General features: G+C 40.1%; 1 protein-coding gene across 3 annotated transcripts in view; it reads right to left on the reverse strand.

The window, feature by feature from the left end:
• BVES (blood vessel epicardial substance) overlaps positions 1–20616 on the reverse strand; it is a 37656-nt gene extending 17040 nt beyond the window's left edge. Inside the window, exons 1-6 of one of the 3 annotated variants that reach the window (XM_003258385.4) lie at positions 20056–20143; positions 16822–17058; positions 12848–12972; positions 8874–9061; positions 8032–8140; positions 501–668 (exon numbers count right to left, since the gene is read on the reverse strand). In XM_003258385.4, the coding sequence (XP_003258433.1) occupies positions 501–668; positions 8032–8140; positions 8874–9061; positions 12848–12972; positions 16822–17047 (816 nt within the window). In that variant the 5' untranslated portion in view covers positions 17048–17058; positions 20056–20143. Of the gene's footprint in view, positions 1–500; positions 669–8031; positions 8141–8873; positions 9062–12847; positions 12973–16821; positions 17059–19663; positions 19810–20055; positions 20144–20432 lie in introns of those variants that run through there. The other 2 variants (XM_003258384.4, XM_003258383.4) reach the window with 2 other exon arrangements.
• Positions 20617–20832: the final 216 nt, after the last annotated feature.

Here is a 20832-nt window from a genome sequence, read left to right on the forward strand (position 1 = left end):
TAATTTCTTTCTAAAAAGATATGGGAATATTAAGATCAAATTGCAAATTGCTGAAGATCTATGCAGCTCTACACCTCTCCTTTCACCTTCTCGCCTGACCTGAAGATATGCAAGACTGGAAGACAGCAGGGTTCAAAGGCCAACTTCCTGATCACTGGGGTCTGTCAGCCTTTTCCTGTCTGCAAACCTCCAGCTGTCCTGTCCTCCCTAACCTACTCCATCCTCCACCCCCTCTTACTCCTTTACCATCTTCCTTAAAATGCTCTTGATGAAGAGGGTGCCTTATCACCATAAACACTAGTCCCTAACAATTATAGACTCCTTACTAAGTAACAGCAAATCTAATCATTACAAAATACCTTCTCCTCTCAAGATTACAAGTATCCCCAGTGCATTTAACATATGGCTAGTTACTAAAAATTCAGGAAAACATATTTCATAAAGTGAAATATACCTCATATACATATTTATTTAACAAAATAAACTCAGAAAACACCTACTTTATCATTTAAGGTGGGATCATTCAATGAGTAGAGCTTATTTGTAATGTCTTTTCCAATAAGATACCTAAAGATTTCATACAAGAAAGGTTCTGATTCCAGAAAGTATGTTAATCTTTCTCTTGACCAGCATAAAAATCTGCAGTTATCATCTGCAATAATGGTGACCTGCCAAAGAAACAAGCATGCAAAGAATAAAGTACATCTATGTATATGAATTATGACTATAGTGATTTAGAAAACTAGCAATGATTTAGTGGACATTATCATAGCACTGATTTGTCAAATTATAAAAAAAAAGACTCAATGCACACAAGCTTCTACATGTATAAAATTATGTTTTTTAAAAAAGCAATCTGCAGACTAAATAAAAGCAAATTCTCTGGGTTTCATTGTTGTTTTGTTTTGTGAGGTCTGGTGACAGAAGAATGGCCACTGTACTGATACTGCTGCTGGAGCATGTATTCAACTGAGGATGCCACTGGACATATGACTAACATGAAATATTTCTTTACACCCTGTACATTACAATGAAGTTCAAAAATACAGCTTCAAGCAGATGAACTAAGATTCATTAGGCAAGTTGTAGATGAAAGACCTTCTGCCCATCCAACTCTGCAAATATACACTAAAGACTGAGAAAACTTCAAGGGCCCCTAGCTGTTGCTGATGAATATGGCTGGTGAGGGTCCTTCTGTCATAGGTGTTTCTCGAGTGTCACATTTCAAGGTTAGATCCAGGATAGCCCATTAGAGATATTCACAGACACTCCCGAATTAGCTCAGAGCTGGAAATCATACCCCCTTTCCTTCAGTATTGTATGTAGGAAAGCAGAAAGGTACTATAACTGCAAGACACAGAGCTCAAGTATCCCTCAAATAAATCCCTGCACCAGAGTGAGGGGCCATGCCCTCACCACTCAGTGCCAGGAAGCCCTTCTTCCCATGTTAACACTTCCATCAGTTAACACTCCTGCAAGCTTCATTATGGCTTAAATCCTATCATTATATCCAAGCTCATCGGCTGACACATCTGCCTGTTCTAAGCACTGTGAAGGCAGGGATTGTGTATCTTCATGTCTGTCTGAATGCCTGACTTCCAACATGGAGTGGTGCTTAATGCATGACCATTGTATGAAGGCCTTAAGCAAATGAACACACAACATGGCAAAACCCTGGCTCTACAAAACATACACAAATTAGCTGGACATGGTGGCATGTGCCTGTAGTCCCAGCTACTTGGGAGGCTGAGGTGTGAGGATCACCTGAGCCCAGGAAGGTTGAGGTTGCAGTGAGCCATGATCACACCACTACACTCGATCATACAGTGGCAGCAGGAGACCCCTGGGTGACAGCATGAGACCTCATCTCAAAAACAAAAACAAAACAAATGAACACAAATATTGCAGAAGGCAAAAGCCAATGTCCATTAAACTGACATCCAGTCCTATCTGAGCCTCAGAGCAAATGTTTCCAAAGAAGCTCTGTCCCCTTTGTCACAAAAGTAAACACATTTCAGAGGACAAGGGGATATGTACACCTACCAAGACAGAAAATGAAAAACCCAGCTTGTCTCCTTACTTCAACAAACTGAAATCTGATCGCTGGCAAATTAAGAACGTCTGGCTACTTTAAAAAGTGGTGTCAACATTCCTAGGAAAAAAAGCTTGTGTTTATCTATTATATCAAAAGTAGGAATTTCCAAAACCAAATGTATTTGTTTTTAAGAAATGCATCAGCATCTAAGACTTGATGAAACACTAAATTTCATTCATTCTTTCGATATACGTTATTATGCATGTACTTTGTGCTAGATACTCTTCAAGGTATGAAGTTACAATGGTAAACAAGAAAGACAAGATGCTTGCCCCATGAAGCTTACATTCTAGTGGAGAAGGATGATAATTAATAAAGAAATATGACAATTTCAGGTGGCAGTAAGTGTTTTGACAACCATAGAACAGGGGAAAGTGGTCGAGAATGACTAGGGCGTGACAGTAGCACATAATGCCACTCACTTTGTATATGTACTTTTAAACTTTATGGTGCTTTCATATCTATCACGTAAGTGGATCCTCAAAAGTCCGTTTAAAATAAGACAAGTAATATTCTTCCCCATTTTTCAGATGCCAAATGAGAAGGACCAAAAAACTCACAAACACATATTAATTAGTGGTAGAGTGGCTCTACAAAACATACAAAAATTAGCCAGGCATACTGGCATGTGCCTACAGTCCCAGCTACTTGGGAGGCTAAGATGGGCAGATCACTTGAGGCCAGGAGCTCGAGACCAGCCTGTGCCAACATGGTGAAACCCTGTCTCTACTAAAAGTAAAAAAAATTAGCTGGGTATGGTGGCGGGCGCCTGTAATCCCAGCTATTCAGGAGACTGAGGCACAAGAATCCCTTGAACCTGGGAGGCAGAGGTTGCAGTGAGCCGAGATCGTGCCACTGCACTCCAGCCTGGGTGACACAGTGAGACTCCATCTCAAAAAAAAAAAAAAAAAAGTAGTGGTAAAGTGAGCACTTCTGACTTTCAGCCCAAATGTATTTTCCCACCAGGTCAAAATACCCAATACACCCAATACTCATCAATACCATTTCATAGAAAGTATTTCTGCCTAGTGACTACAAGGTTGGCTGTGCAGTCCATCAAGAGCCCCTCATACGAAGAAAGGCTGAACACATGCCATGAAGCCTACATTCTAGCGGACGAGGCTGCTAATAAAGAAATAGGATCAAAAACATGGCAAGATTTACAGGAAGAGGAGTATAAGCAAACTGCCCCTGGGGAATTCCCACAAACGGTATGAGGTGGGTGCATAAATGGAAGGCAACTGAAAACTATTCCTGGAGTAATAACAGAAAAGTGAGCATGGGGTCCTCATGAGGGCCCAGCCATGCACCTAAGTGCTAAAGACAGTTAGGACTGATGTTCCTTTGTTGTGCAAAGATGTGACCCAGGACTCTGGAAAAGAGTGGGTGAAGGAGTTAAAAGAGGAGATGGGAATCATCTATGAGATGAAGAAATTATATTTAGATGATACATAAGGCTGTTAACTTTTCTTCAGCCATCTGAATTACCTCAAGTTTCCACTGAGGCAATAAAACTTTTACGATGACACTGTAATTTCCTTAGCAAATTCACTTTTTATTGATGGTTAAAAAATTACTTTCGACCTGTTTAAGTTATTATTGAATATAAAATAATAGTGTTCAAATAATAAGCTGTACTTAGTTCATATGAGTAACTTACAGGCCCATAAAAACATGGATTTAGTTGGAAGCCAGTAGTTAGAGTGCTGACTGAGGTCATTTTATTTGATTCCTAATGTTTCATTTCTACCAAATAGACAGTTTTATTTAATGATTTCCTGTCACAACAGTTAAGCAAAGTGTATTTTTTATGAGAATATCTTATAAAGCAATATAAGAATTTTAAAAGTTTCCATAAAATAAATTTGCTTCTTATTAGGCACTTCAGTAGTGCTATGCTTGAGTCCTTGTGAAGAATTTTACTGAAGAAATAAAAGCAAATACGGCAACAGAAGACATAAAAGGACATCTTTCAGGTCGAGAATTAGACTAAGCATTTGCAAACAGGTTTGCCATGATTACCACCAGGTACTGGATCAGCTCCTCCCTTTAGACTCCAAACCAATTCTACAGCCTGTCATAAAGAGAAGACACTGGGCTCCACTGCAGGAAACAAAGGTCTCTGAGGGATCTGCCACATGTGCTAGAATCAGAAACCGCAGTGTGGCAATAGGACTGGCTGACTGTCCTAAGGAAATAATTTAATACTTTTTGCATGCATCATACTGCATTTCATATACCAAACACTAAAATATCCTAGAAGTGGTCTATTCCACTGATGCTTATTAGTTCTCCTAAGCACTAAAATAACACAGATTCAAAAGTGGCAGAGGAAATTGCTTCACAGCTCCACCAAAATATTTACTTAATATTAAGATAATGTTTTCTTTCAATACCATTAAAACTTGGTGTTCATTTCTTTTACAAGAGCATGGACATATGCCTCCAAGACATCCCTCACCCCTTGAAGTCAATAAAACTTTGATTTTTGGGCTTTGCAACACCAGGACCTGCTACTGGCTATGGGAAGGCAGCAGCATGAGATAGAATACAAAAGAAAAGCTTGCAAACAGTAAAGCTCACTTAATATAAAACATCTACATAAAGAAGGAGAAACCAAACAAAACACTACTTTTATCTTTTTTTTTTTTTTTTTTTTTTGAGATGGAGTCTCATTCTGTCGCCCAGACTGGAGTGCAGGGGCGTGATCTCGGCTCACTGCAACCTCCGCCTCCTGAGTTCTAGTGATTCTCCTGCCTCAGCCTCCTGAGTAGCTGGGATTACAGGCACCTGCCACCATGCGCAGCTGATTTTTATATTTTTAGTGGACACCAGGTTTCACCATGTTGGCCAGGCTGGTCTCCAACTCCTGACCTCAGGTGATCCACCCGCCTCGGCCTCCCAAAGTGCCAGGATTACAGGTGTGGGCCGCCGCGCCTGGCCTACTTTTATCTTTTGTAATAATAGTACTCAAGATTCTATCAATAAACAGCAACTCTGGGCTATAAGTACCAAAATCACTATAAGTACCTAGGGATAACAAACTGTAAGTTCAGAATCTGTTTTCTCAGCTCTATCACTATGCTTATTATCATGGTAATTACTACATATTTACCTGAGCAACACCTGCTGTGCAATCTCAAGGGACAGTCATTGAGTCCACTTGCCTTCTCTTTCCTCCTTCTCATCCTACTGTACAATTCATGAGCACTCTGACCACAGAACGAATTTAAAGAAAGAGAAATTCAAAGGAAGTAGATCCTCATCAAACATGTTTAACTGGTCAGTTAGGGAAGGATGAGCTTAGCAGGTAAAAAGTGTTGAGGGTGGAGAAGCCTGATGGCTGACGATCAAGTGTCCTCTGCCATTGACACAGGTAGAGAGAAGTTGGCTCTGGGAGAATGTGACATTTTTCATTTGGGAACTTGCATAGGTAAGTGGCAATATACATACTCCTACACAGATGTGTAATAGCTATTTACTACTCTCGAGGATCTGCCAACAGGAACATTTTGTAAACAATCAAAGTACAGTCTCTCCCAAGGGCTTACTCTGATGGCTCCAGCTATACAGGACACAGGCTTCATGATGCTAGTTTTAATCTACTGGCCAATCAGGAAATGCCACACGAGACCCTATGCAGAGAAAAGCTGACTGGCATTAGGAAAAGCTGAACACATTTTCTTCATCCAGCTATGGCACTATAAAATTTTGGTCACGTTTTTGGAATCTTTATAATTACCGGGAATAATTCTCAACTACCAAAATCCAATCCCTAGTCCCCAAGAAGAGAACTGTAGCTAGTGGTAGGAATTCCTTTTTTGTTGACTTAATTATAAACACAATCTGAAGTCCAGTGGAAAAGATAGTATGTTAGTATTTCTGGCCTCTTGGGGACCACTTGATTCTGGAAACAAAGCAGGTTCAATTCCCACTCCATCCTCAAATCCCAGTCTCTTCAGGATTATATGAGATAGTTATCACACAAAACCACCTGCTACTATACACAGAGAAATACAGGCAAAAGATAAATGTTGGGCTTCGGAAGAAGAAACTGTAAAAAGGTCACAGGAAAGAAGGAGAGAAAGAAGATGTGGCCCTGCACCAGTTTGTAGATGGTGGTGATTAAAGATAAAATAAGAACATAAATCTCACATCAAAGCTGACCCTCACAACAACAAGGTGACAGTGTAAAGACAGGAGCCAGGACACAGCATTAGCTGTCTCCTTCTGTATTATTAAGCCCAGCCAGCTTGGGAAGAATGTTGCGTAACAGTGAATCTATATGCAACCTTTTAGTAAATGCACATAACTAACAAGCTGCACGATTACTCAGGCCAGTTATTCAGGAACGGCGGGAGCAGGGCAGGATTGAAACCATCGTAAATGATATAAACTAAACTGTATGTCTGTAAGTGTTCTTTTATCTCCAATTTTGTGGCATCCCAAATTGTATAGCATCTCAAAATGAGACTCTAAAATAAGATTCTGTCATCAAGAAACACTAACATTCCTTCCTCCCTCAGGTAGTAATAGCCTCTTCGTTTCTATTTCTTACCTAAATAGATTTACCTTCTTGCCCATAAGCAATCCCATTCTCAGGATATTTCCTTACTGCTGTTAATCCAGAGGCTGAGACTAAAGGAAACTCTCACCCGTTTATTTTCTTGGTTAATTTCCTTCCAATAACAAGGTGAATGAATAAAATAGGAGGGCTGGACACTTACAGAAAGAATCAGAACAAAGTGCCACATAATGGAGCAATTTGTTTTTTGTTGTTGTTTGTTTTTTTTTTTTTTTTTTTTGAGATGGAGTCTTGCTCTGTTGCCCAGGCTGGAGTGCAGTGGCGTGATTTGGCTCACTGCAAGCTCCGCCTCCCAGGTTCATGCCATTCTCCTGCCTCAGCCTCCCAAGTAGCTGGGACTACAGGCGCCCACCACCACGCCCGGCTAATTGTTTGTATTTTTAGTAGAGACAGGGTTTCACCGTGTTAACCAGGATGGTCTCGATCTTCTGACCTCGTGATCTGCCTGCCTTGGCCTCCCAAAGTGCTGGGATTACAGGTGTGAGCCACCGTGCCCGGCTGCAGCAATTTGTTTTAACACAAAAGGAATCACACTAACTAGTCCACATTCAAATTATTGCCATTACAAAGAACTTCATTCTTTCCCCTTAAACATATTCATTAAGTATAAAAGAGTTTAGTGATTAGATTTCTTTCATAAGAATTAACAAAATAAATTCCCTAAGGCAAAGCCAGTTTTCTGGTTTTCTCCAATAAATGTCAATTACTTGGTTTAAGAACACTGATTATCTACAGCTCACATTTTCCTTTTTGCTAATAAAGCATAAGATGTTTTCTATAGAAAAAATTATAAAAATTCAAATAAGCAAAAAAAAGTTTAAAAAGCAAACACAGTCTAGAAATAACATTATGACAAAATTAGAATATATCTTTCTATAACATTTTCTGTACATATATACAGTATTTTTTAGGCCAGGCGTGGTGGCTCACGCCTGTAATCCCAGCACTTTGGGAGGCTGAGGTAGGCAGATCATGAGGTGAAGAGATTGAGACCATCCTGGCTAACACGGTGAAACTCTGTCTCTACTAAAAATACAAAAAATTAGCCAGGGGTGGTGGCGGGCACCTGTAGTCCCAGCTACTCGGGAGGTTGAGGCAGAAGAATGGCGTGAACCTGGGAGGCGGAGCTTGCAGTGAGCCGAGATTGCACCACTGCACTCCAGCCTGGGCAACAGTGCAAGACTCCATCTCAAACAAACAAACAAAAAAAAGAGAGACAATACTATATATGCCCTATGGTAACTTGTTTTTTCCCCCAATAATTCATAGCAGTGTTTCTATTAATATCCTTTGGATTCTGAATGAGATGCAAACTAGTTTCAATCTCCTTAAAAATCATGTGAAAACGTACCTGGAATTTTTCACCTTTGTGCATCTGAGTTGATCTAAATTCAGGAGAATCTATAAAGGCACAGGGGTAAATGTTATGCAGAAAATGTCCTCGATAGGAGACCTTCATTCTGATAACAGAAATTAATGTTAATAAAAGCAATATTTCACAAATACCATGATGATCCTTAAAACTGCTATAATCTTATGCGATTTTATTTTGTAGTACAGTTTTAAAAATTCCACAGATGATGGACATAACTAAAAGCACTTCTTGAGGCACAAGTATTTCAAAAAATAACGTTAGAAAAAGAAAAAAACAGTGTCCAGTATTGAGCCAGATGTATGCCGTCTAGTGGTTACTATTGCTCTTGTAATGGAAGTGACCATATAATCTGTAACTCTAGCTGGGACACTTCTGAGAGGGAAGAGGTGTTATTAATAACAATGCCAGCACAATAGACTGACTCTCTCCCCAAAAGGCTGATATTCCTAGAAGTTGTATTTTTGTGATATTCAAGACAAATTAACTCTGGAGCATGCATAAGCTTTTTGAATTTCAATGTCTAATTTAAATCCACTTCAATTTTGACTCATTCATTTTTAATAAAAGGTCAAAAATGGTTAAAATACTTGCAATTGAAAATCCTGACATCAAGATTCAGAACAGTACATTCAACCTGGCTTTAACGTGTTGCTCTATAGCGTTGTAAAGTGTGGTTGTAGCATAAAATTCCACCAACAACAAACCCTGTGACTGCTTTCTCCACTCATTGGCAACATTTCCTTCCATTCACTTCCTTCCCAGAGGCCATGAAAAGATTAAAGGTAAACTAGGAATTTTGATTTCCACAGAACACTTACTTTCCCTTCAAGAGAATACTCAGACGGTCATCAACTGAGGTTTTATCCTCTGCAGCATAAGTCTGGCCCTTTTTCAAGGTTTGGATCATGCAAAACTGTCCAGTTAGTCTTCTGAACAAATCTGGAGGCACATGGAGTGGTTCAAACAATCGCCGGTAGATGCCACTGAGTTCCTTTTCAATCTTTACCTGAAATGCAGCAATGACTAGATGCTGCACCAATGCAGCAGCAATCCCAAAACACTGACTTCTGTGGTCTAAATATGGTTTTGACAATAAACAAATCTTTGATATATACCATCACCCTTCTGTATTTAGGCCAATAGAATCTTACACAGCAAGTGAAATGGTGATAGAAGTTTATACTTTAGATGCTAAAAGGGTACAGTTAGGTCATGTGAGGTGGTTCATGCCTGTAATTCTGGCACTTTGGGAGGCTGAGGTGGGAGGATCACTTGAGCCCAAGAGTTTGAGAGCAGCCTGGGTATCACAGTGAGGCTCTATCTCTACTTAAAAAGAAAAAAGCCAGGTGCGGTGGTCACGCCTGTAATCCCAGCACTTTCAGTGGTCATGCCTGTAATCCCAGCACTTTGGAAGGCCAAGGCGGGTGGATCTTCTGAGGTCAGGAGTTCGAGACCAGCCTGACCAACATGGTGAAACCCCCATCTCTACTAAAAGTACAAAAAATTAGCTGGGCGTGGTGGCATGCACCTGTAATCTCAGCTACTCAGGAGGCTGAGGCTGGTGAATTGCTTGAAACCCAGGAGGCAGAGGTTGCAATGAGCTGAGATTGCTCCATTGCACTCTAGCCTGGGCAACAAGAGCAAAACTCAGTATCAAAAAAATAATAAAAATAAAAATAAAAAAATAAAGAAGAAAAGAAAAAAAAAGAAAAAGAAAAAGAAAAAAAAATTAGCATCTATAGTCCTGGGTACTTGGGAGGCTGGGAAGATTACTTGAGCCCAGAAGTTTGAGACTGCAGTGAACTATGATTGGACCATTGCACTCCAGCCTGGGCAACAGAGTAAGACTGTCTCAAAAAAAAAAAAAAATCAAAAAACTTTCGCAGTTAAACTGAACTCAGAGCATAAGGGGAAGATCCGCACTACTCATCATAACCTCTTCCTATTAGCTATAATGCAACTGTTTAGGTTTTCAATGTTGTCACAACATTCATCTTCCTAATCTTAGCATCTTCTATAAATAACAGAAAACCTTTTCTGTGAAACCTTTTGTTTCACACAAAAAAATTTTTACTAACTTTTAAATATGGCAGCAAGAAAATAAACACAAAATAGGAATCAATGAGGAAACAAATTTACAAAGGTAACACATACATTAAGCATTTTATCTCCATGTAATTACTTAATGCACCAATATAGAAAAACAAACATGCATAGCTGCAATCACTGCTTCACATTTATGTACTGTCAAGTAAAGTGAAGGAAAAATAAAAGGGTGTAAAAGAGTTTTAGTGTAGAAGTTTCATCGTAAGCTTAAATGAACTCTGTAAAATGGAGAACCTACTGGCAAACAAGGCTGGCTACTGGAGGAAGAGAAAAACAAAATGGCTTAATCATTTCTGTTGTCAGATTCTCCAAAGCCCAGGTCATGCCCCATCTTTGGCCCCAGCATTAGTCTCTGGAAGTCACACTAATTGGGTGGATGGAAAACCATACTGCACCGTATCTCTGGCAGGCACGATATGAAGCCTATAGACTGGGATCATGACAGCTGCTCCAACCTGATGTCACCATAGCATCTGCAATGCTCCTACTTGTCCTGCTGTTTCATTTTGAGGAAAATCCAGCATTCATATTTTTCAAAAAAGTAGATTTACAGTATGAGAACAAACAAAAGCACAGACACTAAGCGATTTACTTATTTGGTGCTATGATCAGCAACTTCTGAACCTTAAATTTTGGGATTCCAGCAAGTTCTGACATTCAGAAAATGCAATCATTATCTACCTCCTCTACTCCAAAGCTCTATTAATGAGCATTTAATATGATTTATTCATAATCTGCTCATCCCATAACTCTCAGATCAAGCCCTTTTTATGTATTTATTTTTTGGAGATGGAGTCTCGCTCTGTTTCCTGTGCTGGAGTGCAGTGGTGTGATCATAGCTCACTGCAGTCTCAAACTCCTGGGTTCCAGTGATCCTCCCGAGAAGCTGGGACTACAGGTGTGTGCTACCGCATCCAGCTGATTTTTAAATTTTTTGTAGAGACAGGGTCTATGTTGCACAGGCTGCTCTCAAACTCCTGGGCTCAAGTGATCTTCCAACCTAGGCCTCCCAAAGTGCTGGGATTACAGGCATGAGCCATGGGGCCCAGCCTCATGAAGCCCTCTTAATTCTTTTCCTCTTTTTTTTTTTTGAGACAAAAGTGTTGCTCTGTCACCCAGGCTGGAGTACAGTGGTACAATCTCGGCTCACTGCAACCTCCGCCTCCTGGGTTCAAGCGATTCTTGTGCCTCAGCCTCTGAGTAGCTGGGACTACAGGTGTGCACTACCATGCCAGCTAATTTTTGTATTTTTTAGTAGAGACAGGGTTTCACCATGTTGGTCAGACTGGTCTTGAACTCCAGACCTCAGGTGACCCACCCCCCTCGGCTTCCCGAAGTGTTGGGATTACAGGCATGAGCCACTGCACCTGGCCTACTTCTTTTCCTCTTTGAAAGCATTTACTCATCAAAGGTTTTTTTGAGCACCTACTGTGTGCCAATAACAGTTGACAGGAAAAGTGGATACAACAGTAAGTGTGTTATTGTTCCCAATTATTCACTGCTCCCAACCTCTGTAAGAGGACTGTACATCCCCTTACTCCACCCCATGCCCCATATTATCAAACTTGGCCATGTCACTTGTTTTTGCCAATGAAATGTGAACAGAAACAATATATGTCCCTTTTGAGCAAAAGTTTTAAGAGACATTGGGTGTTTCTCTTTTGCTCTCTAGTACTTTTTCTTCTGCCATGAGAATGCATGGTCCAAATAGAACCTGCTGCTTCAGCACAGACCCTGAAATGAATGAGATGCATAGAACAGAATCACAGCTGACACATAGCTGCCAGCGTCAAGATACAAGGTGGGTGTGAAAAAAAGCCCATTTGCTGTTATATATCATTGAGATTTGTTACATAGCATAACCTGGAAAAAACTGAATATTACAGTAAAACAACACGGACTGACTCACTATGTTTGGATGAGGTTACAATCTAGTTGAATGCCTATTATATATCATCTGCATCATTCAAATTAGAATCTTCTATGAATCGCCTTGTTTTCTGATAGTTTTCTACATGCAAATCTGGCCCCAAACGTAAGATTAAGGCAAGCACTATATCTTTTACTTTACTGAATGTTTGTTTGTGCTTAGGAAAGTCAGTAGATATATATGGGGTGATTTCTAGGACTCCTGCTGTTTTCCTACTCTATTTCTATTCTTGGTATTATCAACAAATACAAGATAAATCAGAGTTGAAAAGAAAAAGTTAAAGACTGGTGTTTTGGTAGCAACCTACCAAATATGGTGACTTCCTTAAATGTTTTGGGCATTAGAAAAATATATAGTTATTACACTAAAAAATAGCACGAACTGTTCGTAAATCATTAGAATGTTTACAGAAGTTGTCTATTAGTAAGTAATTTTATAACTGGGCAATGATATTTCCAGGTTAACATCTGAATATTAATATAAAAAAATCCAGTAATATGACTTAAAAAGGAAAATATTACTCATGTTCTCTTATATGCTAATGATCTTTAAAGTTTTAAAAACTCATTTGTAGAACAAGTTTCATGGTACTAAAATGTTTCACTTTCAGGCATATGTAAACAGAAAGCCTAAACTTCAGGGAAATTATATCAAAGTGACTAAATATGCTAGATGCTTACTCTGAACTCTGAGCAAAGTACCTTTCAAAGTTTTAGCTTTAAAATCACTTCCTTATTAATTAATTTTAGTAATTACCGGTCTCTTCTTGTATAAAAGATACGACAGATGCAAAATATTGACACCCAAGAACACAGAGTTCCAGATCATTATATCCAAGGCACATCGGTAGAGAGTGGCCCAGACGATATAAAGGGTACATCCTGTTGAAGGGCAAAGTTAACATGTTAGATAACCTAGAAGAGCCTAAGCAGGGAGTTTAATAAATTTGATATCCTCTATATATACAGTAGTCCTCCCTTTTCTGAAGGTGATACTTTGAAAGACCCCCAGTGGATGCCTGAAACCATGGATAGTATACAACTCTATAAACACTATGCTTTATTGATCTGATACCCAAGACAGCTAATAAGCAATCGCTGGGTGGGTAACATAGATAGTGGGGATAAGTTGGACAAAGGGATGATTCACATCCCAGGCAGGATAGAGCAGAACACTGCAAGATTTCATCGCACTATTCAGAATGTCTTGGAATTTAAAACGTATGAATTGTTTATTCTTGGCATTTTCCATTTAATATTATTGGACTGTTGTCGACCACAGAAAGTGAATCCATGCATGTGGGGACTACTGTAAATCAAACATATTTTAGAACTACCTAAGCCAAATATCACATTGTTTCATTTTGGTTTCTGTCCAGTGACAAAAAAACTCCCAAATATATGCTTTGTTGAATAAAATCTGTGTTAAAAATATACAGGAAATACAAAGTATAAAAAATATTTTTAAAGGGGAAAAATCCATAATTCTACTACTTAAAGAAAGCCATTAAATATCAAATAATTTAATTCCGCCTTACAGAATTAGTTTTCATACAGTTTTACTTGATGGCAAACCTAGCACACATACAATTTTAAAATCTCCTTTTTGACTTATTCCAGTGATTTTCCCATTTCATTAAACTCTTTGCAAGCATAGTTTTAAAAGACTGCAACTGATTAAACCATAATTTATTTAACCATCCCCCTACTGCTGGAAAGACAATATTTTGAGGGTATAATTTTTGACAAGTGGAAAAAAAATTTTATACATACAAATTTTTCTGTATCTGTGATTGTTTACTTAGTCTGGATTACCTGAAGGTGAATCTAGGGAATGAACTTTATAGTTTTTTACAATATTGAAGAATTGTTTTCCAAAAGGTTTGTACAAATTTGCAATCCTACTAGTTAGAAATGCCAGTATCAAGTTGCCAGTATAGTCATGTGTCACTTAATGACAGGGATATATTCTGAGAAACATTTCGTTAGATGATTTTGTTGCTGTGTGCACATCAGAGAGTATGCGTACATAAACCCAGATGGCATAGTCTATTACACTATAGGGTATAAACCAACAAAGTACAGCTTGTTATGGTATTGAATATTGAATACTGCAGGCAATTATAACACAATGGTGAGTATTTGTATATGTAAATATATCTAAACATGGAAAAGGTGAACATGTGGTACTAGATTATGGGACCACTTTCATTATATGATGCATGACTGTATTATAAAATGTGAAAACTCCTAATTTGATAGTAAGGAATTATGTATACTTCATTTTGTATTTCCATGATTACTGGTGAACTTGCATATTTTACCAAAATGTTTTAGCCATCTGAATTTTCCCTTGGTGATTATCCATTTATCTCTGAGAATCTTCCTGTGTTTTCTTATCGATTCTCTTACCTTATATAAAATATCCCCAGTTTCTTTTGATGAATTTTATAGTAGGAGAGTTAATACAGTATATACATTTAAAATAAAACTATCTTGAAGATATAAATCATTGACACACGCATACTCACAAAAGCTAACCTCCCACTTTAAAAGTTACTCACTTGCAGTTTTTTATTTCATAAGAATGATTTGAGGCACCTGAATAAAGCCCAAAATGTAAAAATTTAAATATTCTTTAAGTAATATTTCATGGCAAATAGTGAAGCAATTTAAAATATTTTAATTTAAAGGAGACAAGGTATATAATGGGAGGATACAGAAAAACTGGAGGACCTGAATTATAGTCCTGGTTTGACCATTTTTTCTCCATCTTAATTTTGGGTGGGTCATTTTACTTGTCTAGGTTTCGCTTTTTTAAATTATTTTTTTTCTTTTTTGAGACAGGGTCTTGCTCTGTCGCCCAGGCTGGAGTGCAGCAGCCTCGACATCCCAGGCTCAAGCCATCCTCCCACCTCAGCCTCCCAAATAGCTGGGACCACATATGCATGCCACCATGCCCAGCTAATTTTTAAATGTTTTGTAGACATAGGGTCTCACTACATTGCCCAGGCTGGTTTTGAACTCCTGGCTTCAAGAGATACTCTCACTTCAGCCTCCCAAAGTGCTGGGACTACAGGCGTTAGCCACTGTGCCTGGCCTAGGTTTCTCTTCCTGCATTTACAGAATAAAGTGTTAGATTTGATAATATCTTTGGTTCATTCCACCTCCAAAACTCTGTCTTAAAATTCATAATTGATGTTTGCTTTTTTATAGGGTACAGTATTTTTTTTTTTTCCATTCAACTCCCTGTTCCTACTGCTGTAATCCTCACCTTACTCACAGGTCACACAGCCACAGAGGCCCCACAAGCTTCTACTAACCTTCCAGCCTCTTTTTCCTTGTCATTTATCACATTTTTTTTTGAGGCAGAGTCTAGCTCTGTCACCAGGTTGGAGTGCAGTGGCACAATCTTGGCTCACTGCAACCTCTGTCTCCTGGGTTCAAGCAATTCTCCTGCCTCAGCCTCCCGAGTAGTTGGGATTACAAGCGCCTGCCACCATGCCTGGCTAATTTTTGTACTTTTAGTAGAGACAAGGTTTCACCATGTTGGCCAAGCTGGTCTCGAACTCCTTACGTCAGGTAATCCGCCCAGCTCGGCCTCCCACAGTGCTGGGATTACAAGCGTGAGCCACTGTGTCCAGCCCATTTATATTTTTAAGCACAATGCACTACTCTACGTTCACCCCAATATGCTCAATTTCCTTCTCTTCTGTGCTTTGTTTGGATGCTACACACATTCACTCAGAGAAATCCTGCTCATCTTCCAAAATCCAGGTCCCATGTCACCTCCTCAGTGGGACCCTGCTCTGCCCTCCTATTAAGCCTATTACCTTCTCCGTGTCCCCCTGGATAATGGGTGCACACCTGCATCCCAGCATCCGATACGCCATACTGGGATTGCCCATCTGTTTCTCCACCAGCCCCCACAAGAGTGTCTTTCTCAAGGATGAAGATGGCCTTCCTCAATCTTTGTCTTGACACATCACAGGTGCTAAAAAATGCACCTGAATAAATGGGCCATCAGGGAAATAATCACATAGAGAATAATTTGTCAAGAATCACTGGCTAATATAACAGACTCAATTGTTTTAATATTCTGATGTGAATCAATTTTACTTGCTTCATCAGGGTTACTGGGACCAAAAAAAAATTTGTTTTATTTAAACTACTGTATCTGGTAATTGTTTTTGTTCCCAATGTTTCTTTACTGCCCACAGCAAATAACTTTTCAAGTAATAATAGTTAAAACTATACAGTACTTACTATGTGCAGGCAATATTCCAAGTTAAATATATATATGACACACATTTAATTCACAACAACTTTGGGAGGTGGTATTATTTTTACCCTTATCTGATACATGAGGAAACTGAGGCAGTAGAAAGATTAAATCACTTGCCCAAGTTACAGTTAACAAGAAGTAGAACCAGGATTTGAATCACACAATTTGGCTCTAAAGTTCATACTCTTACACAAGAATGAATGTTCTGGTATCTGGAAAACCTAAACAACATATGAAAGCACATATAAACAAAGTAAGTAAGGGAGAGATATGGCATGTGAAGGCCTATGCTCTAAGCTAACTGATATACTGCTAATTCATTAACACAGACTTACATTTTTTGGCTTGCTATGGGCCTGACAAAGAATACTCTGAAGCTCTCAATGTAAAGCCCATCTTATGTCAGTTACAGAAAAGTTACATAAAATATCAGTTAGGTATCTTACCTAGAGTTAACATTCCCCTAAGAAATATCATATGAAGGTGAAGAGTAGTTGGAATAACCAACCCAACTGCAAAACAAATATTTGCTACATGAAAAACCAGATGATGTATCTCTCTCCAGTTTTCACAAGTGGTCTCATTGGAAGGCACAGGTATGATACTTTCTAACTCAGGTGTAAAACCTATGGCAGTTGATTCTCTCAATGGGCTGGACTCTGTATAATTCATTTTGAAAATTCCTGTAAAAACAAGTAAACAAAAGTAAAATCATAAAAATGGCAATTGTATCTTTTTACCTTCATAGGTATTATACCAAAATTATTTCTGTGAATTAAATAGACTTCTCTAGTGCTTATGAATTACACAGACCCAGATTCAAATCCAACTCTGTCACATATTAAATGTATTCAGTTCCTTACCTGTTAAAGGATGATAATAATACCTCATTTGCCTTATGATCAAATGAAATGAAATATATAAAATACTTAGCATAGTGCACAACTAGTCCCTCACAGGCACACATATACGTATAAAGACTTGTAGGGAAGGGAGGAGTGAGGGAATTAGTCTTTAAGACAATCACCAATGTTCATAAACCATGGTAATTACAAAGTTATTTCGTCTAGTCTTCCATCAAATTCCCACTGGTGACTGAATCCAAACACAGGAAAAATAACTAGAAAACTAATTATTTGAATACTTAAAAAAATATGAATACCCTCACATCTATTTGAAGGCTTAGGATATTTAGAAGGCTCTATTTTTATACCACCATTAAACCACTGTATCATACATACATAATACATTATCATATATGCAAATAATATATAGCCATATAAACATTTATATATACACAGAGAGATACAACATGAAACTTTTATTATCTAATTTAAATCTCTACTTTATTTCCCATAATAATTCTACTTGGTAGCATATCACAAATTTAAAAGTAGTAAACTTCCCGTTTACTTATACATATGAAAATCCATAGCAAGTACATTTAAAGGATATACATTTTACACATGCTTATATAAAACCATTTCCTATGTTACCTGTCTTTGGTCTCCGGTCCTTAAAAAACACTCTATTATTAATTGCACAAATTTGGTCCTTGCCAAACACTATGTAGGTTTACAGAATATATGAATTATTCTGTTTCAGGAAAATTCCAAATGAGGATCCTAAATACATTTAAATTTAGAAATATGTATTTCTTTCAAAATAAGGTCATGCAATTAATCTTACTTTTCTGCTTGTTCTTAATATACTAAAGGTTTTAGGTAGTAGAATAATTAATTGGTATAAAATGGGTATTTTGAAAGGATGTTAACAGACAAATGTGAAAGAATTCCACAGCTTAAAGATGATAAAAAACAAGCACACCAATTTACAAATTGTGAATGAAATCATCAAGTCAACTGAAGATCTTTTTACATAATTCTGAAATAGCTCATAAACACAATAGTAATAATTGACTTAGATATTGATTTGCTACAAAAAGGAAAGAAACAAAAATTCACCTATTCTCCAAATGTCTGAAATCAGCAAATATGTAAGCCTATCAGGATGGTGGGGGGCAAGATCATTATTTTAGTAACTCCATTTATACAAAGTTTGCTTTTCAAGGCCAAACGAGAATGGATCTCATAACTTCTGCAGGAGACAGAATGATACGACGCGTCCTCTATCACTCATAACCTAACATCACCTACCCTAGCATTACATAGGTTAATAATAACTACCATTTGACAGCACTGTAGAATGTACCTACACTCCCATTGTCCTGTTTGTCCTCTAGGAGGCAGGGACAATGTTTATTCATCTATGTACTTCCAAGGCCTAGCCTCTGTAGAGAAGGCCACTGAGGCAGGGATGAAAGCCACTCTGAAGGAACCTCAGCCTGATAAACACTTTTAGAAATCACTGTTCAGTCTCCCCCGATCTCAGTAATAAAGCCAGAAGAGTGCCTAGCCTTCCTGAGGTTGAGTGAGGTTCTATACCACAAGCCACCAGGGTGCCACCTAAGCCAGGGAAAGCCACTTCTGCTCCTCGGGTCTGTTTCTTCCTTGGAATAGGGAAAACTTTAATAGCCTATGGTTCTAATACACATTTACCTAATCAATCAATCAATACATGTTCCCCCTCGAGTTCACCCAATTTCACCTGTATTGCCTATTAATCCACTATAATTCAATATCAGGCTTTTACAAGTTCTTAAAGTGACACTAAAAGTCCCAATTTCTGGTCCAAGAAAAATGACAGGAAAACTACAATTATGATCCAAGAACCAGAAAATATTATTAGCAATTTTTAGAAGGTAGGGTCATCCTAAACATGTTTTGATGCACGACACCTTATTAAAGAGATATGTATATATATACAGATATATGTATCTATATATCTATATAACTGTCTATTGTGAAATGCCAGTTACCTATTGTCGAAAATATTGATCAGATCAGTTTACTTTGATTACCACTTAATCGTTTAGTGGCTTACACTTAACAATTCTTATACAGAGAATAGGTGGAAAGAGAAAGGTTAGACTGCTAAATTGGTAAACTTTTCAGATTAATTTTGACTAAATCAAGATAAATTACCTTTCCCTCATCAGATCACCAAAGTTGAAGTCCTTAAATTACCTATACTAGTAAAGTTCTCCTTATCGGTTTTCAAATAGGTGACTGTAGGGCTAAATAGCTAAATGTTGAAACTAACGTTAAACCTCTACCAAACTAAAAAAAGGAAAAAGATAACTGCAAAGAGCGTCTTGCTAGTCGAGTTAATTCATTCTGTAATTCTAACTGAATCTTCGCACATCTTCCGAATGGCAAACGGCATTACATTGCTAAGAGTCTTTTCGCACTTATTCATGCTTCAAAGCAGGCAGTTTCTGGGACTTGTCTGGCCAACAACCCGTTCCCAAAGGCTCGGGGAAGGAGGTTGCGGGTGGGTGGCGCGGACCTCGGCTCCCCAGCCATCGGCGCTCTCCCGGGGCCCTCTGACTTCGCTCCTTAAAGGAGGAGGGTCCGCGGCAACCGTCCTCCTTGGCCAGGCGCTCTCGGGACGCGGGGGTGAGGAGTGAGCGCCGTGGCCCACCCTACTCTCGGAGCGGGGACGGAGTGGGCGACACCGCGCGCCCGGCTGCACGCAGGCTCTGCGCGGCTCGCGGTGGCCCTACCGGGGGCGAGGAGGAACCCTGGGGACCCGGCGGAGAGAGCAGAGGCGGAGCTCACCAAGGGGCTTGCCCGCCGCAGAGCGCGGGAGCCGGCACTCGGTGGGGCCGAGGGCCCGGGGACGCTGGGGCTGCCTGACCCGAGGGGCGGCCGCTGACCCTTGAGGATCTCTGTGGCCGCAGCGCCCAGACCCGGGGAGAAGGGCGGCCTCCAAGGGCCAGGAGCCCCTCGAGGGCGCGGCCAGCGAGGAGGGACAGAGGGCGGCGCCCCCGGCTGCCCGGGCGCGGAGAACAAGCAGCCGCCGCCGAGGCCGACAAAGTTGCTCCCCGAGCGGCTGAGATCCAACTTTCGCTTCTCGATTTAGCCAGCGGAGCGCGAGGCCGCACACAGCCCGGCGCGGGGGGACAGCCGGCGGCAGCTGCGCCTCCCATCCTTACCTGGCTGGTCCCTGGCGGGGAGCCTGGGCAGCGCCGGCCAAAGTTCGGAGCGGCAGCTTCGAGGCGCGGGACGCGGTGGACACGGGCTCAGCTGCTCGACGGGAGCCCGCCGCGCGCTCCTCGGCGGGTCGGCGGGTCCGGAAGCTCCGCTGCCCGGGCCGGGTCCCCAAGCCCGCAGCCGCTTTGACTAAAATAGGCATCGAGACGGCGGCAGCGGCAGGCGGCGGCGGCCAGGGCTGGGGCCGCACCGCGCACGCGCACGCGCCCGCCGCCCCGCGCCCCCCGGCGGGCGGAGCCCCGCGCCGCGACCAGGACTGCCCGCCCCGCTCCCGCGACTCCGCGGCGGGTCTGCACACCCGAGGACTCAGTTTGAAACGCCAGCTTATTTATTTTCTTGTTC

This window comes from Nomascus leucogenys, chromosome 3, assembly GCF_006542625.1.
Source record: "Nomascus leucogenys isolate Asia chromosome 3, Asia_NLE_v1, whole genome shotgun sequence".
NCBI lineage: Eukaryota > Metazoa > Chordata > Mammalia > Primates > Hylobatidae > Nomascus > Nomascus leucogenys.